The following is a 22,123-nucleotide window of genomic DNA, read 5'->3' on the forward strand; positions in this document are numbered from 1 at the left end:
CGAGCAGTAGAGAAATGGGTGTGACATACTACGAATGCCAGAGCATCTTGCTATTTATTTGCTGTCAACACTTAATGCAGACCCAGCATATGCTATTAAGAAATTATCTTTGCACTTGCCTTTCATACCCATAATGCAGTAATTATACCTAGAAGCGAGGTATGCTTAAGTACTATATACATCTCTGCCCCTCTCTTTGTCCAGATATTTTCTACAGCGAGGAATAAGCTCACATGCTTTCAAGGCAGGGCTGGTCTTAGGGTAGTCTAGGAGAGCATGGGGGCTTTGGTTGTGCACGCTTATGTGGAGAACCTCAAGTTTTAGACATGTACCCTGCGAAATTGAACAAAAGCAGTGGAAGGGCCTGAATGCAATGGTCAGAAAGGGTGAGATCCTGGGAGAGCAATTCCTTAAGTCAGTGGACTTTCACTAGTGCCAGTTTCCATCCACTCTAGTAAAATACATCCTCTGCGAAAGAAGTTATTTGTAATAGACAGTCCACACAATGCCATAACAAAGTGATTTTATTGACATTCCTCTATAGTGATGTGGTTGAATAGAAAGCACAGCCTGAGTATCATGTGACATTTTTCTGTCAATATAAGCAAAATCAGTCCAATAATGAGGACCTTTCCTGCCATTGACTTTATGTAGTCTTTAACAAAAACCATAACAGACATTTCTGTTAGATAAATTGGAAGCTGCAGGGAATTTGGCTAATGGTACAATATTTACTATACCTAGTATCTACTATCTACAGGCATCTGTTTTTCTACGAGAACAAAGGAACTACATGACTCACTAGAGAGAAAGTAACAATCCAACCTTTTGGACCTTGTGATAACTGGAAAACCTATCCCAGATTTAGTATATTGCAGTCATTTTTTTCTTTTAATAATGAACACTGAGGTACAGCAAGAATAATAATAAAAAAGCACCGCATTTGTAATAGAAAGATCTGTAGGTCTGCATTTGACTGAAAGTGTTCAATCTTGACTGGGAAGCCCTATTAATATTACTACGGAGGCAGGGCAAATTATTATTATTATTCCAACAGAAATTAAACAAATCTCCAGTCAAATTTGTCCTTCTGGAATTCCATAGACTGTCACAGGATTAATAGCAAAGGATGAGTTTAACTCGTCCTCTGTGCATGTATATTTTGGCTTATTTCTTATTTAATTTTCATGTCCAAATTCAGTATCCTACTGTTTTCAACTAGAGGTATGTCAACTATTTGTTACAGTGAAACTAGAACAACAAAACACAAATCCAACAAACACCCCCCCTCCCCACAGGCTGTCTCTCAGACTAGACTACAAACTCAAAACCTTAGCTACAGTTCATTCAAAAGTTCACGGGCACTTGAGCAAACTGGGTGAAAAAAGTCTTGTATGTCAGATCTGTACAAAACTCATGATTTCTCCATTAGAGGTTAGATGTAGTTTGGACCACTCGCTTCTTGCCTTGTGATAGCCACAGATCTCCCTAGAACTTAAAAGTCAAGTTCTGAATATGCACAGCCACATGATTGAAACTGAATGCTCATGTAACGTACTGCAGACTGAAGTGACAGCATTTGTAAGGTTTAGACCTGATGCAATTAACAGTAAGGTACAGTTGTTTGTACTGGATCAAATCCTGCATAGCTTAGGTGGTTGAACAGTAGGTGGGACTGCCTCGAGGTGGAAGACATACTGATGATTTAAAACACCTATTTTCATTCTCATATCTTCAGCTTCATGCTAGTACGGCAACAGGATTTCATAAACAGAAATATCCCTCTCCCTCCCTCTACCATTAATACCATCACAACCCCTTTGAGAAAGATATGGTCTCTCTGAAATCAAACGTACACATTACCAATATTCGTTGCTCCTGTTGAAAACTGCAATTCACAAAAGCTGTCAGATTGCCTATTCCATTTTTCACTTGCATTTTAAAATGTATGGGTGTTGATGTCATATTGTAATCTAGCCACCACCATGTTTAAAGGGAACTGAGGTGAAAGACCTGAACACACTATTTCACTGTAAATCTACCCTATGGAATATCTTCTAGTCTTTACTATGGGAAAACAATGAAACCAGAAATTCTATAATTAAGAGTCAGTGTTTTACAAAAGAAAACACAGCTCTTGGGAGAGCACAGATGATTATATGAGTGAGTAACAGCATTTGAATCGAAAGGTGAACAAGGAAGGGTATATGCCTTGCACATACGTAACAACAGCAAAGACAATTAATTGCATAATGGGCAGGTTAAATAACAGGGCAAGGGAGATGGGTTCCTCCCTCTCTCCTGTTAGCGCCATTCACTGCCTCACTTACTATAACCTTATGGTGCCACTTAGATGCATGGCTTCCCCTTCACTCCAGACTGGGACCGGATTCAGCCCATGGTATGATACAATGAGTAGAGAAATGCACTGTGAAGCGTCAATCTGGATATCCTAGACATGATGTCAGTGTTTGGGAACCTACTGGGGTAGGGCATTTGGGAAGAGAGAGGGATAGGACTGGAATGGTAGAATGCAAGAAAAGTAGAGTATGGCATTTTCTTTCTCTTTGTTTTATGAAAACAGTCAACTGTCTTCCTCTATTCCCGGCTTTAGATCCAAAAAAACTTGCAAGGAAATCTGCATGACCTTGTTACTTTGATGTCATCACAGTCACCTAAGAAAGCAACCTTTAAAAATACTAGGCTGTGCGCTTGAAAGACAGCTTGGACCAAGGATTTTGATGGGAAGTAGCTGGCCATGCTGTATGTTTCCCAGAGCAGGAAAACACAAGGTGCTTGAGATGGCATCTGCCAAACATGGAGATGCGTGACACCTAATCTAGCTTAGTGTGTGGCAAGTGCCAGAACATGTCGTGAAGAAGAATTTCAGGAGAAAGCCTTCTTTGTTTCAATCAGTGGGGTTTGATGCTGTCTCTGAAATACAAACATCTTTTATTATGCTACAAAAAATAGTTTCACTTCTTCTTAATAAAATATAGTTTTTAAATACTTAAAAAAATTTAACTATACAGTATTGTAAAGATTGGATTATTTTATTTTTTTTTTTTACTATGTTAATGAGACAGCTCTTGATGCACTATTTTCCTTGGCCAAATATGGACCAACTAGTTGAATACTTCTCTTTCTTTTCTTCTATTGTTGGAAGACATCCAACATTTGACATAGTGCAGGTAACTTTATAACATCACAGGAATAGAACAAGAACCATACAGGAATCACTGGATTCTGGGGCCCAGTGGTGAAGAGGCAGAAATTACATACATTGGAAGATTTTGTTGTTCAGTCTCTCCTGGTGTGACTTGCTCTGATGTAATTCATGTGCACGTGACAGACGCTCTCAGAAAAAAGTTAAGATTTCCATCTGTACTGTGCAGTGGGGCTGGTCATGTGGAATCAATGACTGAGAGCACATTTGTGGAAATAAGCGTCATTTTCGGTGTCTGGTACAATGAAGCTGGCCTATAGCTGCAGCCTCCATACGCAACCATAATATGAGTACTCAATAAGAATAATAATGTACTATATAATAGATTCTCAGTAAAAGCCATACAGTAAATTAGTATAAAAGGGCTGAAATGTCAAAGAAATTGAATGAATGGGGCAATTTAAATATCCCAAATATTTTATATATCATTAACAAAAGCTACTGTTTCTGCTTAGAAACATATTTTTGGGTCCATCACCTTTCAAATACCTATTGACCTAAGAATTAAAGCAGGAGAATGATCTAAAACTCTCAGAATGCAGTTTTTCAAGTGCGATAAGTTTCTCTATAGCCACCATAAAAATATGTGGGAAAGCAGGGTCCAATTCTTTTCTCTGGAGAGAAAACTTACGGGAATTAGATGTGTCAGACACTGAACTGGTCTCCTGATTTTACAGTTTTCTGAAGCATAGCTAACACAAAGCTACCAGTAACAAGCCCCCAAGGGGGTGTGGTGTTTCATGTGAGCTGCTAGACACTATGATGTTACCTTCTCACTTACCTTCACTCACCCTTCACAAGTCTCTCACTTCATATTTCACACATCCTTTAACATATTTAGTGTCAGAAGATACCTTGTATTTCCTTTTCCCAGTTAAGACAAACACTTTCAATCTGAGATTAGTCTTAGAAAACAAGGGCAGCAAAGATTAATAAACAGAACACAATCAGAGCAGTGAGGTTGATCGTAACAGCCTCAGCAAAAACCATCCGGAGACAAGCCTACCGCCATTTTCCTTTTGTTCCCTGGCTTCAGAGTTGGAATACAAAGTACACCAAACCAAAGAGGGATTATGTCTGCATTAACAAGAGCTAGATCTTCAGTTGAGTGGTACCCAACATGACTGGAGGGCCTTTGGGCCTACTCCAAGTGGAAGTGCAACAAAGTCTTAGCCCAAAGAGAGTTACAGTCCCCTTCATCCCTGACAAGCACCCTCATTCACTGCAGCTTCTCATTTAATAGACCCTAGACTAAAACCTTCTGCCTACAACCGCTCTTCAGGTTATGGAGATTTCCACTGAACAAGAAAAGAAAAATGACAGAACCAAACACCGCCCCCAGCAACCATAGATTAGCCCAGCCTGTCAGAAAATAAATTGGCTTCTGACACAGGGGATGGGATTGTCTATACTTCTCATTTGGAAAGGAGCATTTTAAACATCAGAAAACAAAGACCTGGTAAACAGAACCCAAGGGTATTCATAAGAGCAGAACATTCTTCTTATTTCCTCTTTTTCTTGTCATATGCAATACTAAGGTAAGGGAGCCTTGTCCTTTATGCTACATAATAAAACATCCTTCTTGACTGTGCACAACCTTGTGCTTCTTATGTGGTAAACATTACAATGGAGATGCCCCTTCCAATATCTCTGAAGTGCAAGTTCTCTCCAGTACTGGCAAGTAACAATCATAACAATCGCTGTTATGCTTTGCATTGTGTGACAGGTTGTTTTTTTTAGTTTTTGAAGGTCTTATCTGCACCATGTATCTGGGCCAGTTCCAGCTGATGCAACTGATGTGGATCATGAGTTCATATATAAAAATTTCAGTTTTGCTCATAGGTGTCTCTCAGATGGACAATACATAGAGGGAAAACAAGGACAGATGAAGATGTATTTGACCAGCTCCTAGTACTGGATTCAATGGTTAAGAAGTAAGATGGGCTGTGAACTGATTTAGAATGTGGGTATATAAAAGCTTGGAATGCCTGATGAGGTTTTTTTATTTTTTAATCAACGTAGGTGGAAGTAAACATTTATTAACATTTGGTCAAGTGTAGTGTAAGTTGCATTTGTATTTTCATTGTTATTAATGGAGGTATGTAGAGATATACAGAAACCTTGAGACAGTTGTTTTTCTATTGCATACAGACTAGCAGTCCATTGGAAACAGAGGATGAAAGCATGAAGGTTAGATCTTAGAGGGCGGCAGTTCTTCATGCACAGCTTTTGTTAACCTTGATTTTTTTTTTGTTTGTTTTGTTTTCAAAAATAAAAACATGGGAAACCAAGATCAAATGATGGTGGACAGGAAAGGTGACATCATCAGCCAGAAAAACACCAGAAGTGCCTGAACCCCCTCATTCAAGTCCAAAGGTGCTAGTTTCTTCAACAGCTGTCAGCAGCTTTTCATACAGCATAGAATATGAGGGGTAAGGTGGAAGATCCAAACGGTTGAAACATGTGTGTGCCCTGCAAAGGGAAAAATAGGCTACATGTTAAGTTTAATCTAAATAACTTGAGAAAATAAGAATTGAGAAAACAAGTTGCTACTGAGACTCAAGACATTCAAGTTCACTCAAGAGAGAGAAAAAGAAATTCTATTAAACTCTTAAACCCTGCCAAAATCTGAGGTACTGTAACATACGTGCACATACACATGAATCTTTCAAATAGAAGACACAAGCTAAGTATCAACATAACATCATTCTCTGCTATCCCTGCATTAGATGTTGCAGGGATCTTGCAGGGATCTTCATGGACATGAATGCTGGAGGTCACTGCAGAGCTGGGATCTAGGCCCTGATAGAGACAAAACTCCACTACTCTAATTTTGGTTGCTTTGGGTTTTAAAAAAAAAAATGCAACTCAGCTGTACATCTAACATGAGCAGCTAGTAAGTTTTGCACCAGTGGACAAGCACAATGTGATGAACTATACTGACAGAATGGGCTCAGCATGTGTTTACAGTGAGGCAGGGCTGACTGGTAAAAGACCATTCAGGGATCTGCTAACTGAAGAAGGAAGGTTGCCGATAATGTTCCTGTAAGTCAGCTGTTGGCCATCTGCTGCAAGTCTGGCCTTTAAATGTTATTTATTTGTAGTAGCCAAGGCAAAAGCAAAATATTTTGTGCAGAGCAAACTGCCAACTTGATGACCCCCTTTTCCCCCAGTTCTATCATTATATTTACCCCCAGTTGGCAGCACCTTCAAAAGAAGCTGTGGAAGGGGTTCCACGCATGCCTCCACCTTGTTGCAGCTTTTCTGGTAGCAGCAATCTGAGCCAGATGCAGACTGCACTTCACTGTGTGAGGTGCTATACAAATGTGGAGCAAAGAAACAGCCCCTGCCCCAACAATTCATCCATTTCAACTGACTGAAAAACTGTAGAGCTCATTCAACAAACAGGGGGGGCACATTTTCATTAAAATGGTTTCATTTTTTTCAGTCAGCTTGGAGTTTTACATTGTGCTAGAAATACTTCTGTTTCCTTTTGCTCCCTCTGATAAATGTGAATTGACAAAACCCTACAGAAGGAAATGTAGCTTGAGGCTAACAATGTCTAAGCTTCTGGCCCCTAGTATTTTTAGAAGCCGTGAAGTTGCTTTAGCTTTTCTATCTCATACTTTAATTCAATGTTATTTCTTCAAAACTGAAGCAGAACTGCTATCTTAGAGAAACTATGTGAAACCGTGCTAGTCATCTCTTAGGCCACCCACAAAGTGAGGAAAACATGATACTGGTAGATGGGCTGGCCTGAGACTTGCAGATTCAGAGGGAGAATTTTATCAAGCACCAGTGGTGAATCATTAAAAGCAATCAAGCAGCTGAAATAGCCAGAGGCACGTAATCTTCACTGCATCACAGAATTTCAATTAGGAGAGCTTTTACTGTCCTTTTTCCCCTTCTGAATGAAGATTTGTTAGCTGGTCACTCTCAGAGAGAGTGTACAATAAACACAGAATTTGCGGAAATGAGCTGGGAACATATGAGTTATTGAAAAAGAACATTAATAAAGCTATTATTTAATACATCTCTTGAAATTAAACATGGCAGCTCATGTGTATTATCCATGAGTAGCCCTGCACTGTTTATTGTTTATCTCAGCAATCTTTGGCAACGTAAAGTTGTTTCTACAGCCATTGCCAATACGTATCAACCACTGGGAGTTAATTAACTGAAGGATTCTTGTAGTCCATTCAGAACATGTTTATCATAGGCAAGACAGCACCATTCAGAGACAGCCGGTCTTGAGGAGCTCAGCTGCCTGGCTCCAGAACTGGAAGCAGCATAGTCATGGTGGCTCAGGTGTGGATTCTGCTAATGTAACTTTGCTGAATCTAAAGTAGTATCTCTATATGGTACTTAACCGTGGCACATTTAACTGTATGAGACCATAGCATCTCAGACGTTGCTGTCATGCATCCTATTGTGCAGTGCAGACATATCCACAGCCACTGACTGGTGTTTACTTTCTTGCAGACATGCATCTTGACTGATCATCATTCATCTCATTTCATACTGGTTATGAAACAACCTTGCAATGCTGTTGACTTTTAGTCATCCTTGATCTAGTCAAACTCAGAAAAAAGATAAATTCCTTTTCCTATTTTGAGGTTTATAGAAGTGGGCTCTTCTATAGAAGGTCTCAAGGAACTTATTGTGGGGAGAAACTATTACAAAGAAAGGAAGAAAAAGTCAACATGTCTAGAAACACGGAAGCATTTTGCCAAGCAACACTCTTGTGTTCTCCAGTTCAGCAACTTTATAGAAAAAAATCCTTTCACTTCAAAAACTGCCATCAAATCAAAAATGAAAACTAATTTTCAGGAGTACTATGCATTACGTTTACACTTCTACCTACTTAAGGTGCAAAACACAATATATTGCTAAGGGCAAAACCTGAGTTTAAATTCTGGTCTGTGAAACTGCTGTGGATCTACTGCAACTCCAATGATGCCAGTGAAGCCCACTCAATCCTACAACAAGATAACTACATGCAAAATTGTCCAGTATACATTCAGCAATGGGCCTAAGTGGTTCTTTGCTGCAAAGGTCAGACATGGTGTCTACTTGTGTAACTAAACAACATATTCTGCCTCACCTGAAATAAGAGAGAGGGTTGACTGGGACTCCTTCTCATTCAGTGTTCCCTCTCTCCTCAGTATTGGTGTGCATAGCGCCTTTGCCTCTTGCAACTGAAAGCTGAAACCTTTATTTTCCAAACTGGACTAAAGACGAATTGCTCAGCCTCTACTCTGTCCTGTCATACACTGTGCGATACTGCAGCACACAGGACAATTAAGAGGCAAGGATATTTTCCATAACATCTACTGTTGCCTAACTCTGTGCCTTGTCCTCCAAAGGGGTAAATTCCTCCTGACTGGTGTTGACCTACTACTACTGATCCCAGTGAGAGTGACTACAGTAAGCATAATCCAGGGGACACTTGCTGCACATATTGGGGTGAAAATATTACATCAGCAGTGCAAGAGACAGTCACAGCAATGAGAAAAGTCTTTCTTCCCTTGACTAAGCCTCCTACCACATAAGCCTGCTGACATTTGAGAGGGTGTTCAGGGAGTGAGAGGTCTGGAATAAGAATTAGATTGGTAAGAGCTTTTATGGAAAGGATTCTGGCTTCTCTAGAAGAAAACACAAGATAAAGTCATGTAAACCAACCCTGACCCTCATGTGCCCTCATCATCCAGTAAGCAAAGCAGTAAATGGACCACTTAAAATTTCATTCTCCCTGGCAGACTTTATTGCTCAAAGTAGTTTTGGTGGGTCTGAACCTTTAATCTTGCTCACTGTTCAAAGTGCTGTGCTATTGCTTTTCTTTTAAGAATTCTCTCTGAAAATGATAAGATTTTAAGATTTTTGCATTCTTCTTTTCTTTGTCACTTCCTTTAATCCCCATAACAATGAGAACCCCCTCCTATCTTATTTATAGCTTGAACCTATCAACTAAACCATCAACTAAAATGAGACTTGCATTCTAACATAACCATGCCTGTCAGGCAGAAACTGGGCATTTCTCCTTTTCACCTTGCTTTCTTTAGATGAACCCACAAACCCCTCTTTGATCAGCCTCAGGACCCACAGGTATCAACTTTTGTTCCTTTTGTCTGTAAGAAGGAACACTTATATGCTGTCTGGGAACCACTGCTTAATAGATGAATGTAGATTTGTAGTTGGTATTTCTGTTGTATGTGAGAAAAGAGGAAAGAGAAGAGGGATGGGAGATAAGGAATGATAAAAGACAGCAAAGCCCACACACTCAGTCCACTGGGAAAGAAGGAAATGATGAGAACAAAGTTCTTTGTAGTCATACAGAATCTTTTTTTAATTGCTATATGGGATTCTGGGGTGATTAAATACTTGATCATCTAATAGAGAGGGACAGAATTCTCTTATAAATCATCAGATATCTACTGGTAATCTTTATCATACATAACCCGCAGACAGTATGGTGGTAATCACTAATATTACTCTGCTGAATGAAAATCTCTTTTGATGAAAGGGTAGTTGCATCTCAGCACTGTTGAGGAAAGTGACCTCATTGCTTCAAATCTGATGATTTGAATCACTGGGATACATGCTGAGGTCCTTACTTGATACTCAAACAGAAATAACCTTGGAGCTGACAGGAGTTTTGGCCAGGTGAGGAGCGCAACCAGAAGATGGGGCAGTGGCATTTGTAGTCACTGAACACTTTCGCTGGCTGAGGATTTAAGAAGAGGGAACTTTTGCCTCCTATATCTATAGTAGAAAAACACTGCTAGTTTTTTGCACAGGTTTGTTTTGGGCCAGGAGTTCTGCTCCCACAATACCAGATGAAGCTACGTTATTCCAGCTAGAAAGCCACTGTCTGTTCATTAATGTTTGGTGGGGAACAAAGAATAAGTTCTTGCGGAACTACTGCTAAAACTGGTTCCATGTTAAATATCTGCATGACCCAGGAAAGGTGAAGAGAGGCTTTCTGCTTCAGAAGAAGCTATACCTGGAAGAAATCTCCATCCATCCCTACTCAGGCAACCAGCTGCAATAAGTAAAATATGAAACTCCTTTATTTTGGGAGAAAGCTTTGCATATTAGATAGGGAGAGTAAAACTCAACCTTGATGAACAAGTGGTTAAACCTGTTATTGCATATGGCAAGCTAAATCAATTTGGAAGAAACCATGCTGCAGATTTATACTAACAGATCTGTAAATTCTGGCAGTCTCTTTGGAACCTGCTTTAGGGTCATTGTCTAGAGATCTGGGATTAGAGCAGCATCTCTGAGCTGTATAGTACTTTGACTTTCTAACGTGTGTGGTATCAAAGTAAATATAGGTAGGAATAATGTGTCTGGTACACATGCATACTGCAGAAATAAACCACTGGTGTAACCTAACTCTCATGTATCTTAGATGAATGTATTACACCACCATTACCCTGTTCATGTAGGGTAACTGGTACTGATGAACAAGCCCACTAATTTAGAATGAAGTTACCAGATTCTCAACCTTCCTGAAAAAGTCTTGCTTATCCTCAGTGCTTTCAAGCAGCACTCTAGGCATTATGTATTAGTGATTGTTCTCTGAGAAGCGTTGCATTTTAGAAATTTACACCATGTCTCTTTTCTGGGAGTGCCATGTTGCTGTCACAAGTGCAAAAGCATGGCTGGTTTAGGTATTATCACATCTTTGCTCACTATAAGCAAACAGCAGTTGCATGCTTCATTGCCAAAGTGCAAGAACAAGTTGTATGCAAGAGTCGCCTACTTCAGCCATCTGGAGCAGGAGTGAGAGAACACAGAAAGAGTCCTGGACTCTCCTGATAGAGCTAAAAGTTATCTTGATACTTTGTCAAGCAGATGAAAACCCAAAGGCCGACTAACCTATCCCCAGTGACCCACCACCTACCTGGATGTCAGGAAAGCCAAATGCATCAGCTTTATGCAGGCCTCCATAACACCTCTCACAGTACCATATTTATTGGGTCAGGGCCTAACAACTAAGGCCAGTAATTAGGAGGTGCAATCCATACCTAGGTACATAAACTAAATCTGATGATTGCTAAGACACGAGAAAGCTGTTTTTTTTCCTAGAACTTTGAAAACATGGAGCAAGGGTAACTCTCACTGTGAAGTTGTAGGAATTGTTAGAGGGAGAAGGGAATTTGTTGCGGTTTATTTTAAACAGCTGAAGTTAGTTACACTCGTATTATATCACAAGGGCCAAAGGCCTACAGGATATGACATATGAGTTTTTTTTAGCCTCTAAGTCTAACTAAATATGTAAGTAAATCTAAATAAACACGAGCAATCCATAATCAGGCATTTAAAAAAAGTTTAAAATAACATTTATTTAGTTGCTTAACTAAGGATTTAGGGAGCCTCCAGGTTTAGCCTGTGTGTTTCATGTATTTCTTAACACTGTGTATACTTGGCAGCACCCCATAATTTTATAAAAATGCAGGTAATAATTCATGGTGATCAAGCTGTGTTTATTCCCATGAGCAAGTGTTGTTTCTCTTTCCCCTGGCTAAAATGAATGCAGAGCTCTAAGACTTCTAAAAGGTGCTAACAACTTTCACCTGGAAAAGAGGCCTCATTCAGGGAGAGCAACAAGTTCGGTGATCAGCAGACAAACATAAAGTTGTTAATGTGAATATCTCGGGGCTAACTGAATCTAGGTCATAAGTAATGCCTAGGTTCACAAAGAAAGTTAAGCAGAGCAGAAAGAGGCCAATTACCTTTTCAGAACTTGATGGGTCAGCCCAGGGCATTTTCTGTGCACGCGCCAAGGTCCACCCTCCCATCTCGTCCCTTTCCATCCCAGAAGGAGTACAAAGACAGCTCTGCAGAAATGCTGCACAAGTCTGTCACTTCCAGTTGCTGCCTATGTACAGGCAGGAATGCCCCTGGTAAGCTCTGAAACCCTTACATAGAACCAGACTATATATATGTTGCAAAGGGAGGATCTGGCCTACGCATAGCAAACTGTAGCTCTCAGGCTTTCTTTCCACATTGCTGGCTGAAGCTCAGAGGGCATGAGTCATCTCACTGACCTTACATGTTTTCATCTGTTTTTAAATCTCAGTGCCTACATCTAGCTTTCATGTAGGCTCTAGTTCTCCATATAGTCTCTGTAGACACTTTATGGTCAATGGACATAAAGCAGAACGTACCAGGTGTGATTCAGCTGAGCTATTTTAGAAATTTGTCTTCAGGTGAGATGAATAGTGCCTTAAAACACTTACTTCCCTTTTCCTGACTTTAGAGGGAGTCCACATAAGATGTCAGCTCTGAATGTCTGCCAATACAGTGCCCTGGTCCAGCTCCTGCATCTCCCTCCCCACTGCATAAACATGGGCTTGAGCAGGCTTGGACTAAGAGGGGGACCATATTTGGACTTTCCCTCTCCAGAGGACTCTGGAGGTCTGCTCAAGTCCATGTCTTACAGTATGCTTCTGAGTAAACAACATGGATGGCAAGTAACTAGAAAACTGGATCAGACCCATTAATTCATGGTCTGAATATATGTGCAAGGCCTGCGAGAAAAGATTTTTGCTCTGTGCCATGAAAGTGGCCTCCTTTAGACTGCAGCTGAAAGCAAATTATAAGAGCAGGAAGAAAACATCCTTTGGAGGGCAAACGTTATGTAAAAGGGTCGTGTAACAAAAGTATCTCAGAGGTGCTGAGATGTGGCCCCATGAAAAATGGTCTCTAATCTCAATGGGCCAGAGCCTCAGGCAACTGTAAGGACATTCAAGAAAAGGTGACTCACTTCAGTGAGGAAGGATGAGTGCTGGTCACGGATGAAGTGCTGGAGCAGATCTCAAAGCTGTATGTATCACTGGCTGTGCCATGGCTCTCTTGGGTGGCCTTAGGCAAGTCAGACCACCCCTCTGTGCCCTTTGTTCTGAAAAGGAAGATGAACCCTCCTTTGGGAAGCACTGTGAAGTCTGTTGACTCTGTATGACATTATGGCTCATTTGCTCCTAGCTGGCTGACTGAACTAGATATGACAAATTGGGTATTATCACCACATGGTCTGAAGTCCCTTTGCTAAGCTTCTTCATGATGAAAAAGTGGAACCATCAGAGCAAATGAAAGGATTACACTCAGGTCTCTGGCCAAAACGCAGAGGCAGATTCTGGCTTTCATGGCTCTCTAAACTCACAAGTATTTTTACTAGTATTTTGGAAGTAAAGGGAACAGAATCAGCTGACAGGCTCCTGCTGGTCTGGATCTGTTCCAGAATCAAAGCAAGGGAACTAGGTTTGGACCTATGGAAATCTTTATCTAACCACTTCCCAGGATTCAAAGCAGTTTAAATTGAGCCTGCAAATCAAAAACAGCAAAAGAAAACACTTTTCTCTGAATGTAATTACAGAACAAACTGATAATTGTTTCTTTGCTGGTTTAAGATGTCCTTACTGTATTCATTACCTTTCACTGGCAGAGAGATGCAACAAAGTACGAGGCTCACCTTTCTCACAGCAGTTCTGTTTTTGTATCCTAGTTGGGACATACCTTGGGAGGGAGGTTATTTTCCCCCATTTCTCTATACAGAAGCGCCGTAGCCCATTGCTCCCTCGGAGAGCTGCAAAGCCCTCATATGGCACACTTGATGTTCCAGTGACGAATTGCAACAACCGGAGTCTCTGCTCATTGTTAAATCTCTCTACTGCTGCCCAGAACCACCGTATTACTATGTGTCCATCATGGTAACCTAAACCAAGAAGCAAGAGACAGAAATTAAAATCACACCCTCTAAGTGAGAAGTGTAACATCGAAGTGTGTTCCCACTAGCATGGGACAGCAGACCTCCTACTGAAAAGATCCTGACCTAACAATATATCTTGTTCTTGATGAGCAGTAGGTCCCAGCCCCCATCTTGTTCTGGCTGTGGATACTATAATATTACTAACTCATTTGAAACCCTGAAACTCAAATATATATTTGAGGTACATTGGCCTCTCACAAATCCCTTGGCAAGAACTGGGGTTACCTGCATGAGATATAAAAGACCAATTGCAATATGCCACACAGTCCTAATGACTTAACAATTTCTCGTTCCCAAATAAATTCTCTTTTGGATTTCAATAGTGTTCAATGTATGGAGAGGAGTTTGCTGCCACAAGTTCTTCCCTGGCAAACTTCCCACCTGAGGAGCTCTGTGCCTTGGTTTGTGCTAATGAAAGCCAGCATAAACCCAGGCTGAATCTGTTTCAATAGCTAAACAGAAAAAAGTAGGAGGAGAGTAACTTCAGGGACCAGCTGCGCTTGTGGTAAGCTGTGTATTTCAAGGTAACACAAAGGCTGGGCAGTGAGCAGCAAAGACTTAAATCTTGCATTTCAGGGGAGGATATGTGAACCTCAGGGACTTTCCTTTTGTAGTGCAGAACTGGTGGATTTCACATTTATCCATCATCCAAGACAGCCTAGATAAATCATGCTCAGCATTTAAAGCAAAACCAGGCCAAGCAAGATCTGTATGTTGTTGAAGTGTAATGGGGAACCGTGAAATTCAGCTCTTGAATTCAGCTCCCTGCTGAAGCCAAGAGGACTTGTGATACTACTTGCAGTGAGGCTGGTAGTTCATTCACAGTTATCTGAGTAAGTAACTTTTAGATCTAATACTGCAAATCCTTTTCAGTCCTTAATAATCAGAACTCCTGTTAAGTCAGTAGGAACTGAGTGGGTAAAATCTAGATAGAATTAGCAGAAGCAATTTCAGCATTATTACATCTGTTGACCCAAACCTGAGATCTTACTTATTTCATGAGTTATTCTTCACAAAAACTTCCGGAACAAAATAGGGCATTTCCCTCAGGAAAGACAGGAGGAAAAGATGGACCAAGTCTTTCATGTTTTAGACCAAAACCAGTCAAGATACTACTAAGCATCAGCAGGCAGTTTACCTCCACGATATTCTGTGTTGTTACGCCAGTCATTGAGATCTATTTCTGCCGTGCCGGCTATAACCAGCTCCAGTTCTCTGGCATCAAAAACAGAGACAAGCCTGGAGTCTACAACCTGGAACAAAAACCACTTGTAAGCACAGTTTCAGACTGGAAATAAAGCAGATGCAATGTCTCGTAAACCTATGGCTCTGGTGACCAGCTCTTTATTCTGATGAAGTCTGTATGCTGACAGCTAATTTCCACTCCTCCACTGATCAATCTGTGCTCTTCTTCAGGGAGTCTGCTGATGTTTTGAGTTGCAAACAACGATGACACATGGGATTTGACCAGAATGAAACAATACAAGTAACAGGACATAATCTGTGCAGAACATTCTTCATTGTTACATTCATTCTGACAAGTGATTTTGACAGTCAAACAAAGACTGGATTGGTAATATGGACAATTTATTTTATATTTTTTTTGCATTGGAATTTGATTACAATTGTATAGGCATGCCCTCGGGTCTTCATCCACTGACGATGCAGCTGAGGTTCACTTTCTTCATTATGTGAAACCAAAAGCTTTAACAGCCTGCAGTATTCCCAGGGAGAAAAAGCTAGCAAACCATATGCACACTTTAGTAAACTGTATGGAGTCACTTAGCCAACCCCTTTCTACAGTAAAGGGCTGACCAAGTCTATTCAGCTACAAAGCCACCCTCACTGGCTTCCACCGCCAGTAAATGTCAGTGCACGACTGCTTGGAGCCATCAGTTTTCAGTATTATTCTGTGTGTCTCTTATCTGCTGTTTCATTTTCCAGGGTTGCCATTCTTTCAGTTTATTTCCCTCTGTAAGATAGCCCTCAGCTTTTACTTATATTATGCAGCTGCCAGGGCAAGATACATGTTTGAATATGATTAGTAAGGGGCAAGAATAGGTGACTACATGTGTGGGTCAGCAAAGCCACAGGATTTCATCCAGTCTTTGGCAGTCCTTGTAGCAGCTCTGCCAGAAGGATGTTCTCAGATCCAGGTCTTCAGCAAAGATAAATTAGCAAAATCCAGGGACAACAATGGAGCAGCATCCATAAATACCAGCAAGATAATAGCTCACTGTATCCTAGGACCAACTTTATTGGAATAAGTCCTTAAAGATTCAGTCACACCAGCTCCTCACTGAAGTGGACAATTCTTCACCATCTTCTTTTGTATCTGTCCTAGTTTCAGCTGGAATAGAGTTAACTGTCTTCCTAGTAGCTGGTACGGTGCTATGTTTTGAGTTCAGTATGTGAAGAATGTTGATAACACCGATGTTTTCAGTTGCTGCTAGTAGTGTTTAGACTAATGTCAAGGATTTTTCAGCTTCTCATGCCCAGCCAGCGAGAAAGCTGGAGGGGCACAAGAAGTTGGCACAGGACACAGCCAGGGCACCTGACCCAAACTGGCCAACAGGGTATTCCATACCATGTGACGTCCCATCCAGTATAGGAACTGGGAAGTGGGGGCGGGGAATCGCCGCTCGGGGACTAGCTGGGTGCCGGTCGGTGGGTGGTGAGCAATTACACTGTGTATCATTTGTACATTCCAATCCTTTCATTATTGCTGTTGTCATTTTATTAGTGTTATCATTATCATTATTAGTTTCTTCTTTTCTGTTCTATTAAACTGTTCTTATCTCAACCCGTGGATTTGCTTCTTTTCCCGATTTTCTCCCCCATCCCACTGGGTGGGGGGGGAGTGAGTGAGCGGCTGCGTGGTGCTTAGTTGCTGGGTGGGGTTAAACCACGACAGTATCACAGCAGGGGAAAACAAAATTTGCAAATGCCTACTTCTTTTACTATGTGAATGGAAAGCAGTATCTTTCTTAACTCTTGATCACTATGCTTTATCGTACTCAGAATACACCTTTCTTTCCTTTCTCCCTTAATGCTAAACATGCTATATCCAAGGTCCCTATCTCTACAGATCCAGGCACTCCAATTCCTTGCCATCTATGTCTGTGTAGCTATTTCCTAGGGTACCAATGAAGCATAGTTTAACCATGGGGTCATCTCATTCAGATGAGGAATGGAAGACTGTGGGAGCATCGTTTTGTTACTTACTTCGTAGAAGCCACGGACCAGGGCTTCTGTTTGCTGAACCACTCCTCTTTCCACTCGCCACTTAACCATTCTCTCGATGTACTCTTTTTTGTTCTTTTCTGTCACTGCTGTATTTGCCCCTCCAGATTTCAACTCTCTCTCTGTCACCTACAGAACAAAGATAAATAGTGGTGCAGCAATGTATGGATCACATTGTGTTTCAAATTTAAGTTGTACTTTGAAAATGTAAGTGAAAAATGTAACAGTCATATTTCTAGTTCTGGCCTCCTCACCTCTTGTCCATTTGCTGTAGAACACATAGAAACAAAAAGGATAATGAGGGACACCCCCTCAGCCCTAGCCCTAGCCTTATCCCCAGCTGAAACTGGACTGACCTTTAGGTTACTCCAAACTGTACCAGCAAAGACTGATTTGGAAAGCACCATCCATAAGCCATGTACAATGTACCACTGCGCCCCATCTTTTCATCCTTCGCTCCTTCCCCCCGCCCAGGAGCTGCAGAGAGGGTGACAACCATACCAGCTTGCTACTTGCTGTAGATTATCCAAGCAACAGTATGGGAAACAATAGGATGGAGAGGCAGTCACAGTACTGGAATACGCAGACTGTTTCACCAACTGGAAGGGATATCTACTTGTTTCTTAGGCAACAAGTGTTACCATTCCCCAAGTGCTAATAAAAGTGTTTACTCAGAAATGCCAATAGTCAAATAAATTATCACAAAATGAATACTCCTGATACACTACCTAAACAAGACCTGTACAGCACCCAGTACAGATGACAAATATAGTCACTGTGGGATTCAGTTTTGTATCACCCATCCAAACCTGAGAATTGTTTGTACTGTAAATGCCTTTTTTTTTTTTAAACCAAGAGCTACTGCATTTCATTGCATTTTAATCGTTAATTTAGTTGGCTTGGGTTACTAAGGCTTAAGATTGAGAAGCGATTTAAGGAATCAATCTAGATTCTACCCGGCAAGCACATACTCCTTCTCACATGTGATGGAAAATAATATTTATCTTGCAATTATTTTCACATTCAATCTAGTGGATTTAAAAGGAAGAATGTTTTGCTCTCCTCTTCAGTTTTCTGCTGCTGTTAACAATGACGTCTAGCACAGATAGTAAATGAGCTGCAGGAATACATATTCATTATTTGTATTATTTACATATTATTTATATTATTATCTATTAGCCCAACAGACAGCACATAGCATATATAGTATTTAGGTCACTTTGCTTGAGGGACTTGTTGTAACATGAATTATGGAAACACTGAATGAGTCATCTAATCCGCAGCTTTGTTGAGAAACAGCAACAACAAGTAAGGTCGGATGTAATGAGTTAGGAATTCTTAGCTGGTTCAGGTTAAATTCCCAAATATAAATCATTGCACCAACATTATGCAAGCAACGCTGCATCATCCAGAGGGTAAGACTCTGACCCAGCTGCCATGCTGTATCCTTCAAGACTGTACAGCATTAAGATGTATCTGTCAAAACCAAAGACTAAACATTGTCTAGCTTTAAGCACAACCATAAGTCCAGATGTTCTAAAACTCCTGCAAGACTTCCCACAAACACGTAGACAGGCTGGTGATTTCTTCAATTTCTCATTATCCATATAATTGCAAATACAATTAGTTATCTAGAATTGGAGATGGGCAATCAGTAACAATGTGTCCCTATTTTTTCTTTCTTGTTCATAGAGGCATTAGCCACAGCTGTGAGCTTCAGTTCAGAATTAGGTTTCAGAGTAGCAAGGAGACATTTCAACCAGTCTAGCCCATTCCTTCTACCTGACTGGAGCAATTGCCAGGACTCAGAGGCAGGCTGTATTCACATATAGAGCTTGGAGACAGGCCTGGAAGAACACTTTCTACTGGGTAAAAGCATGAGAAAATACTTCGGGTCACAAGCAACTGACACTTCTCTCTGTCTTATAAGTGAAATTCTCAAACTGGCATCGAGTTCCCACCAGTAAAAATGTGTAATGCTTGTTTTGACATCGTATCTTTGTTATTACAGTAGCGCTCCGGGCTCCAGTATGCAAGAAGGCTAGAACTCCTCAGTAGTAAATTCTAATAAAAAAGGTACCAAGAAAGAGGATTTGGCCCAAAAGGCTTAAATGCTAAAAACATGTCAGAGATGAGACAAGAAAGAAAAAATGAAAGTAGTAGTGACTGCTTCATAATAAAGTCATTGTGGAAGCAGGACAAAAGGGTTGTAACCCATCTACCACACAGCTTCTCAAAGAACCACTATTTCTTGTTTCCTTTACCCAACTCTTGAAATCCAGCTTCCCAAATATTAGCAGAGCTCCCACTGTGATCTACACTTGCACATGTATCCAGCAAAGCAATGCTCAGATGGCATTTAAGTGGTCAGATACTCTTGGCATGCAAGAATTTCCAACTGGGATCCATCTGTGAGCATAAAACGTGACTACGATTTCTGTTATTTTGCTGTCAGCACTTAGCAAATTTCAGAAAGGGGAAAATCTCACTTTCACTTAGGACTCTTGGATTCTGACAGTCATAATTCATAGCGACAATAATTTTTTTCCCCATCACTAGCAAGGTTAGTGTCTAGTACATATGAAATAAAGTACTAGACATGCGAACTGGCATCAAAATCTGGCTTTTAGTGTTCTTTTGCTTTCAGATCACAGTATCTACAACAGATTGTGATTTTTCTCAGTTCTCTTTGGAGCCATCTCTTATCTTCCACAACAGACTCCCATGTAATTGTCTAGCTCTTTTCTTTGGGGAGAGCATAACAAGTAATTAGTGTGCCAAATGTTACCTTCAGATGCATCAGGGCAATTCAGGCTGAGATTCTTATTCAACTTTGTAGTCTTCCAGTGTAAATACAAACTTGTCTCATCTGTCTTTGTGAATATGTCTGTACATTTCTGTCTGTCTTTGTGTATTAGTCTTATATAGCCATACCTTCCAGGGAAATCACTGTACTGTCAATTGAATGTCATGCAAGCTCTCAGCTCAAAGCCCATGAAAACTCCCTGCATTTAAGTCTGTGGAAAAACAGCGTTATCGTTCCTACAGAGGCTTCTTATGTCAATTCTTCTGCCCCATCCTTTTCATTTCATCCACCCTTGACTCTGCTCATCCTTCATGACCTTGTACTATAAGCAGACTAAATTCAGTTTTGAAAATATCCCCTGCTGTCTTGCTTGCTTTCTGTTACTTTCAAGCTTATAGCTGAGCAGCCCTTTTACTCTCAGGGCCAGAATTCCTCCCCTCAGAAACTAGCCTTGACTTTCCCCTAGCTTGCAGAGCTAGCCTAGCTCTGTGCAAACTCCTCCTGTCAACTTTCTTTTCAAGGGCTGAGAGCCACTCTCTGTATATTCCACTGGATCTCTCTGCTCCCTTTGACACTGTGTGGCTGCCCCTTACACAAGTTAACTTCCACCCCTTGAGCTTCTGCAGTACTTGGTGAGTTTGGTTCTTCAGCCTCTCTAGTTTTCAGTATCTCCTTAGAGGTCCTTAATCTTGGTCTGAATATTGCTTTGGGTCCCTTCAAGGCTTTCTGAAGACAGTTATAATCTAGCAAGGGTTACAACAGCAAAGAGCACCAGGGCTTCAATGCAAGCCAAAGAATCCCACAGGAGACACTTGTTCTGGTTGCCAGTCTGCACTTAAGCCAGGATTGCACCCTATTTCAGGCTATAGTTATCAGCTAGGTTAAAGTGAATTGTCTGACTAAGGTGGAGTTGAGTGGTAGAAAGCATAATAAATGGATGTACTACCAAGTTGTTAAGTAGGTGCAAGGTAAGTAAGAGACACAGAACCTAACAGGGAGGTATCAGACAAAATAATGGTGAGAATTGCCAGGTCTTACACCACCTGCCAAACGTTTTTCTTCCCTCCTAGCCCCTCATCCTTTCAGTCACATCAGCTTTAAGTTACATTGCTTGCATTCACCAAATGCCACATCTGTGTGAACTACACCCTGGAGAGAAGAGCTGCACTCCACTTCAGAGAATTCCTCATGCTCATCAGTGTGTGGCTCAATAGGCCTGTAGGGGGGCTGGTATTTTATATTATACACCCTAAGAATAAACATCTGCATTGAAACAGGTGGCTTGAAAGAAACAGAAGGTAGGAGAAGAAAATGTTATTGAAAGGCTAAAGGATCTGTTCTGACAGAAAGATGTTCATCATGCTCAACTTTGTCAGCTTCAAATTTGCTTTTCAGATGTTTTGCATAGCTGTGCTCACCTGTCCAAACACCTCCTCATTCACTGTGAAGGTGAGATCCAGGATATCTGTGATGTTATTATCCTTCATCCACTGCAAGCTCTGATGGAACTCTTCATCCAGGTACTCTAAGTCACTTAAATCACATGGCCTGATTGCGAGGCAAGAAAAAAGAAAAAGGTCCATGACTATTGGCAGGATGTCTTACTACTAAGAATGTGAACAAATTTATGCTGAAGATCCAACATAAAGCTGGTGTTCCTTTGGTTTTGTTAACATCAAAGCCTGTTACACAGACCCTTTTAAAGCAGTTCCACAACTGTCTGCTTTGCATGGCTGGGCTTAAGGCCAAATCTGTTGGCTGCCTGCACTATTTGCTGTCAGAAGGCACCCCTGGGGCTTGATTTACATCAATCTTCAGGATGCCCTGCACTTCAGAGCACATGCTTACCTTCAGTCTGGATGGGCCCCACCACGCTGTGCCTGGCTGCTTCCATGTATCTACCATCCTCGAGGTGAGCACACAAGACTGACGTAAGGCAGACCAGGCAGCCTAAAGTTCTAATAAGGAGCCGGCCTTGTTTGTTGAAAGGGCAGGTGGATATTATGAGCAGTCTGGTTTCAAACCCCCTAAAGGGGCAATAAGGATGCAGGGAGCACTCTTGGTTTCAGGC

At 41.0% G+C, this 22,123-nt stretch overlaps 1 protein-coding gene across 4 annotated transcripts in view; it reads right to left on the bottom strand.

Annotated features, from left to right (window-relative positions):
• Window positions 1-506: 506 nt before the first annotated feature.
• The window catches only part of HECW1 (HECT, C2 and WW domain containing E3 ubiquitin protein ligase 1), a 282,245-nt gene continuing 260,628 nt past the window's right edge, over window positions 507-22,123 (bottom strand). For all 4 annotated transcript variants that reach the window (XM_030009575.1, XM_030009573.1, XM_030009571.1 and 1 more), the window contains 5 exons: window positions 21,471-21,600; window positions 17,229-17,375; window positions 15,142-15,256; window positions 13,751-13,949; window positions 507-5,698 (listed from right to left, as the gene is read on the bottom strand). In XM_030009575.1, coding sequence (XP_029865435.1) covers window positions 5,587-5,698; window positions 13,751-13,949; window positions 15,142-15,256; window positions 17,229-17,375; window positions 21,471-21,600 — 703 coding nt within the window. In that variant the 3' untranslated portion in view covers window positions 507-5,586. The remainder of the gene's footprint in view (window positions 5,699-13,750; window positions 13,950-15,141; window positions 15,257-17,228; window positions 17,376-21,470; window positions 21,601-22,123) is intronic.

Source organism: Aquila chrysaetos, chromosome 3 (assembly GCF_900496995.4).
Source record: "Aquila chrysaetos chrysaetos chromosome 3, bAquChr1.4, whole genome shotgun sequence".
NCBI classification, from domain to species: domain Eukaryota; kingdom Metazoa; phylum Chordata; class Aves; order Accipitriformes; family Accipitridae; genus Aquila; species Aquila chrysaetos.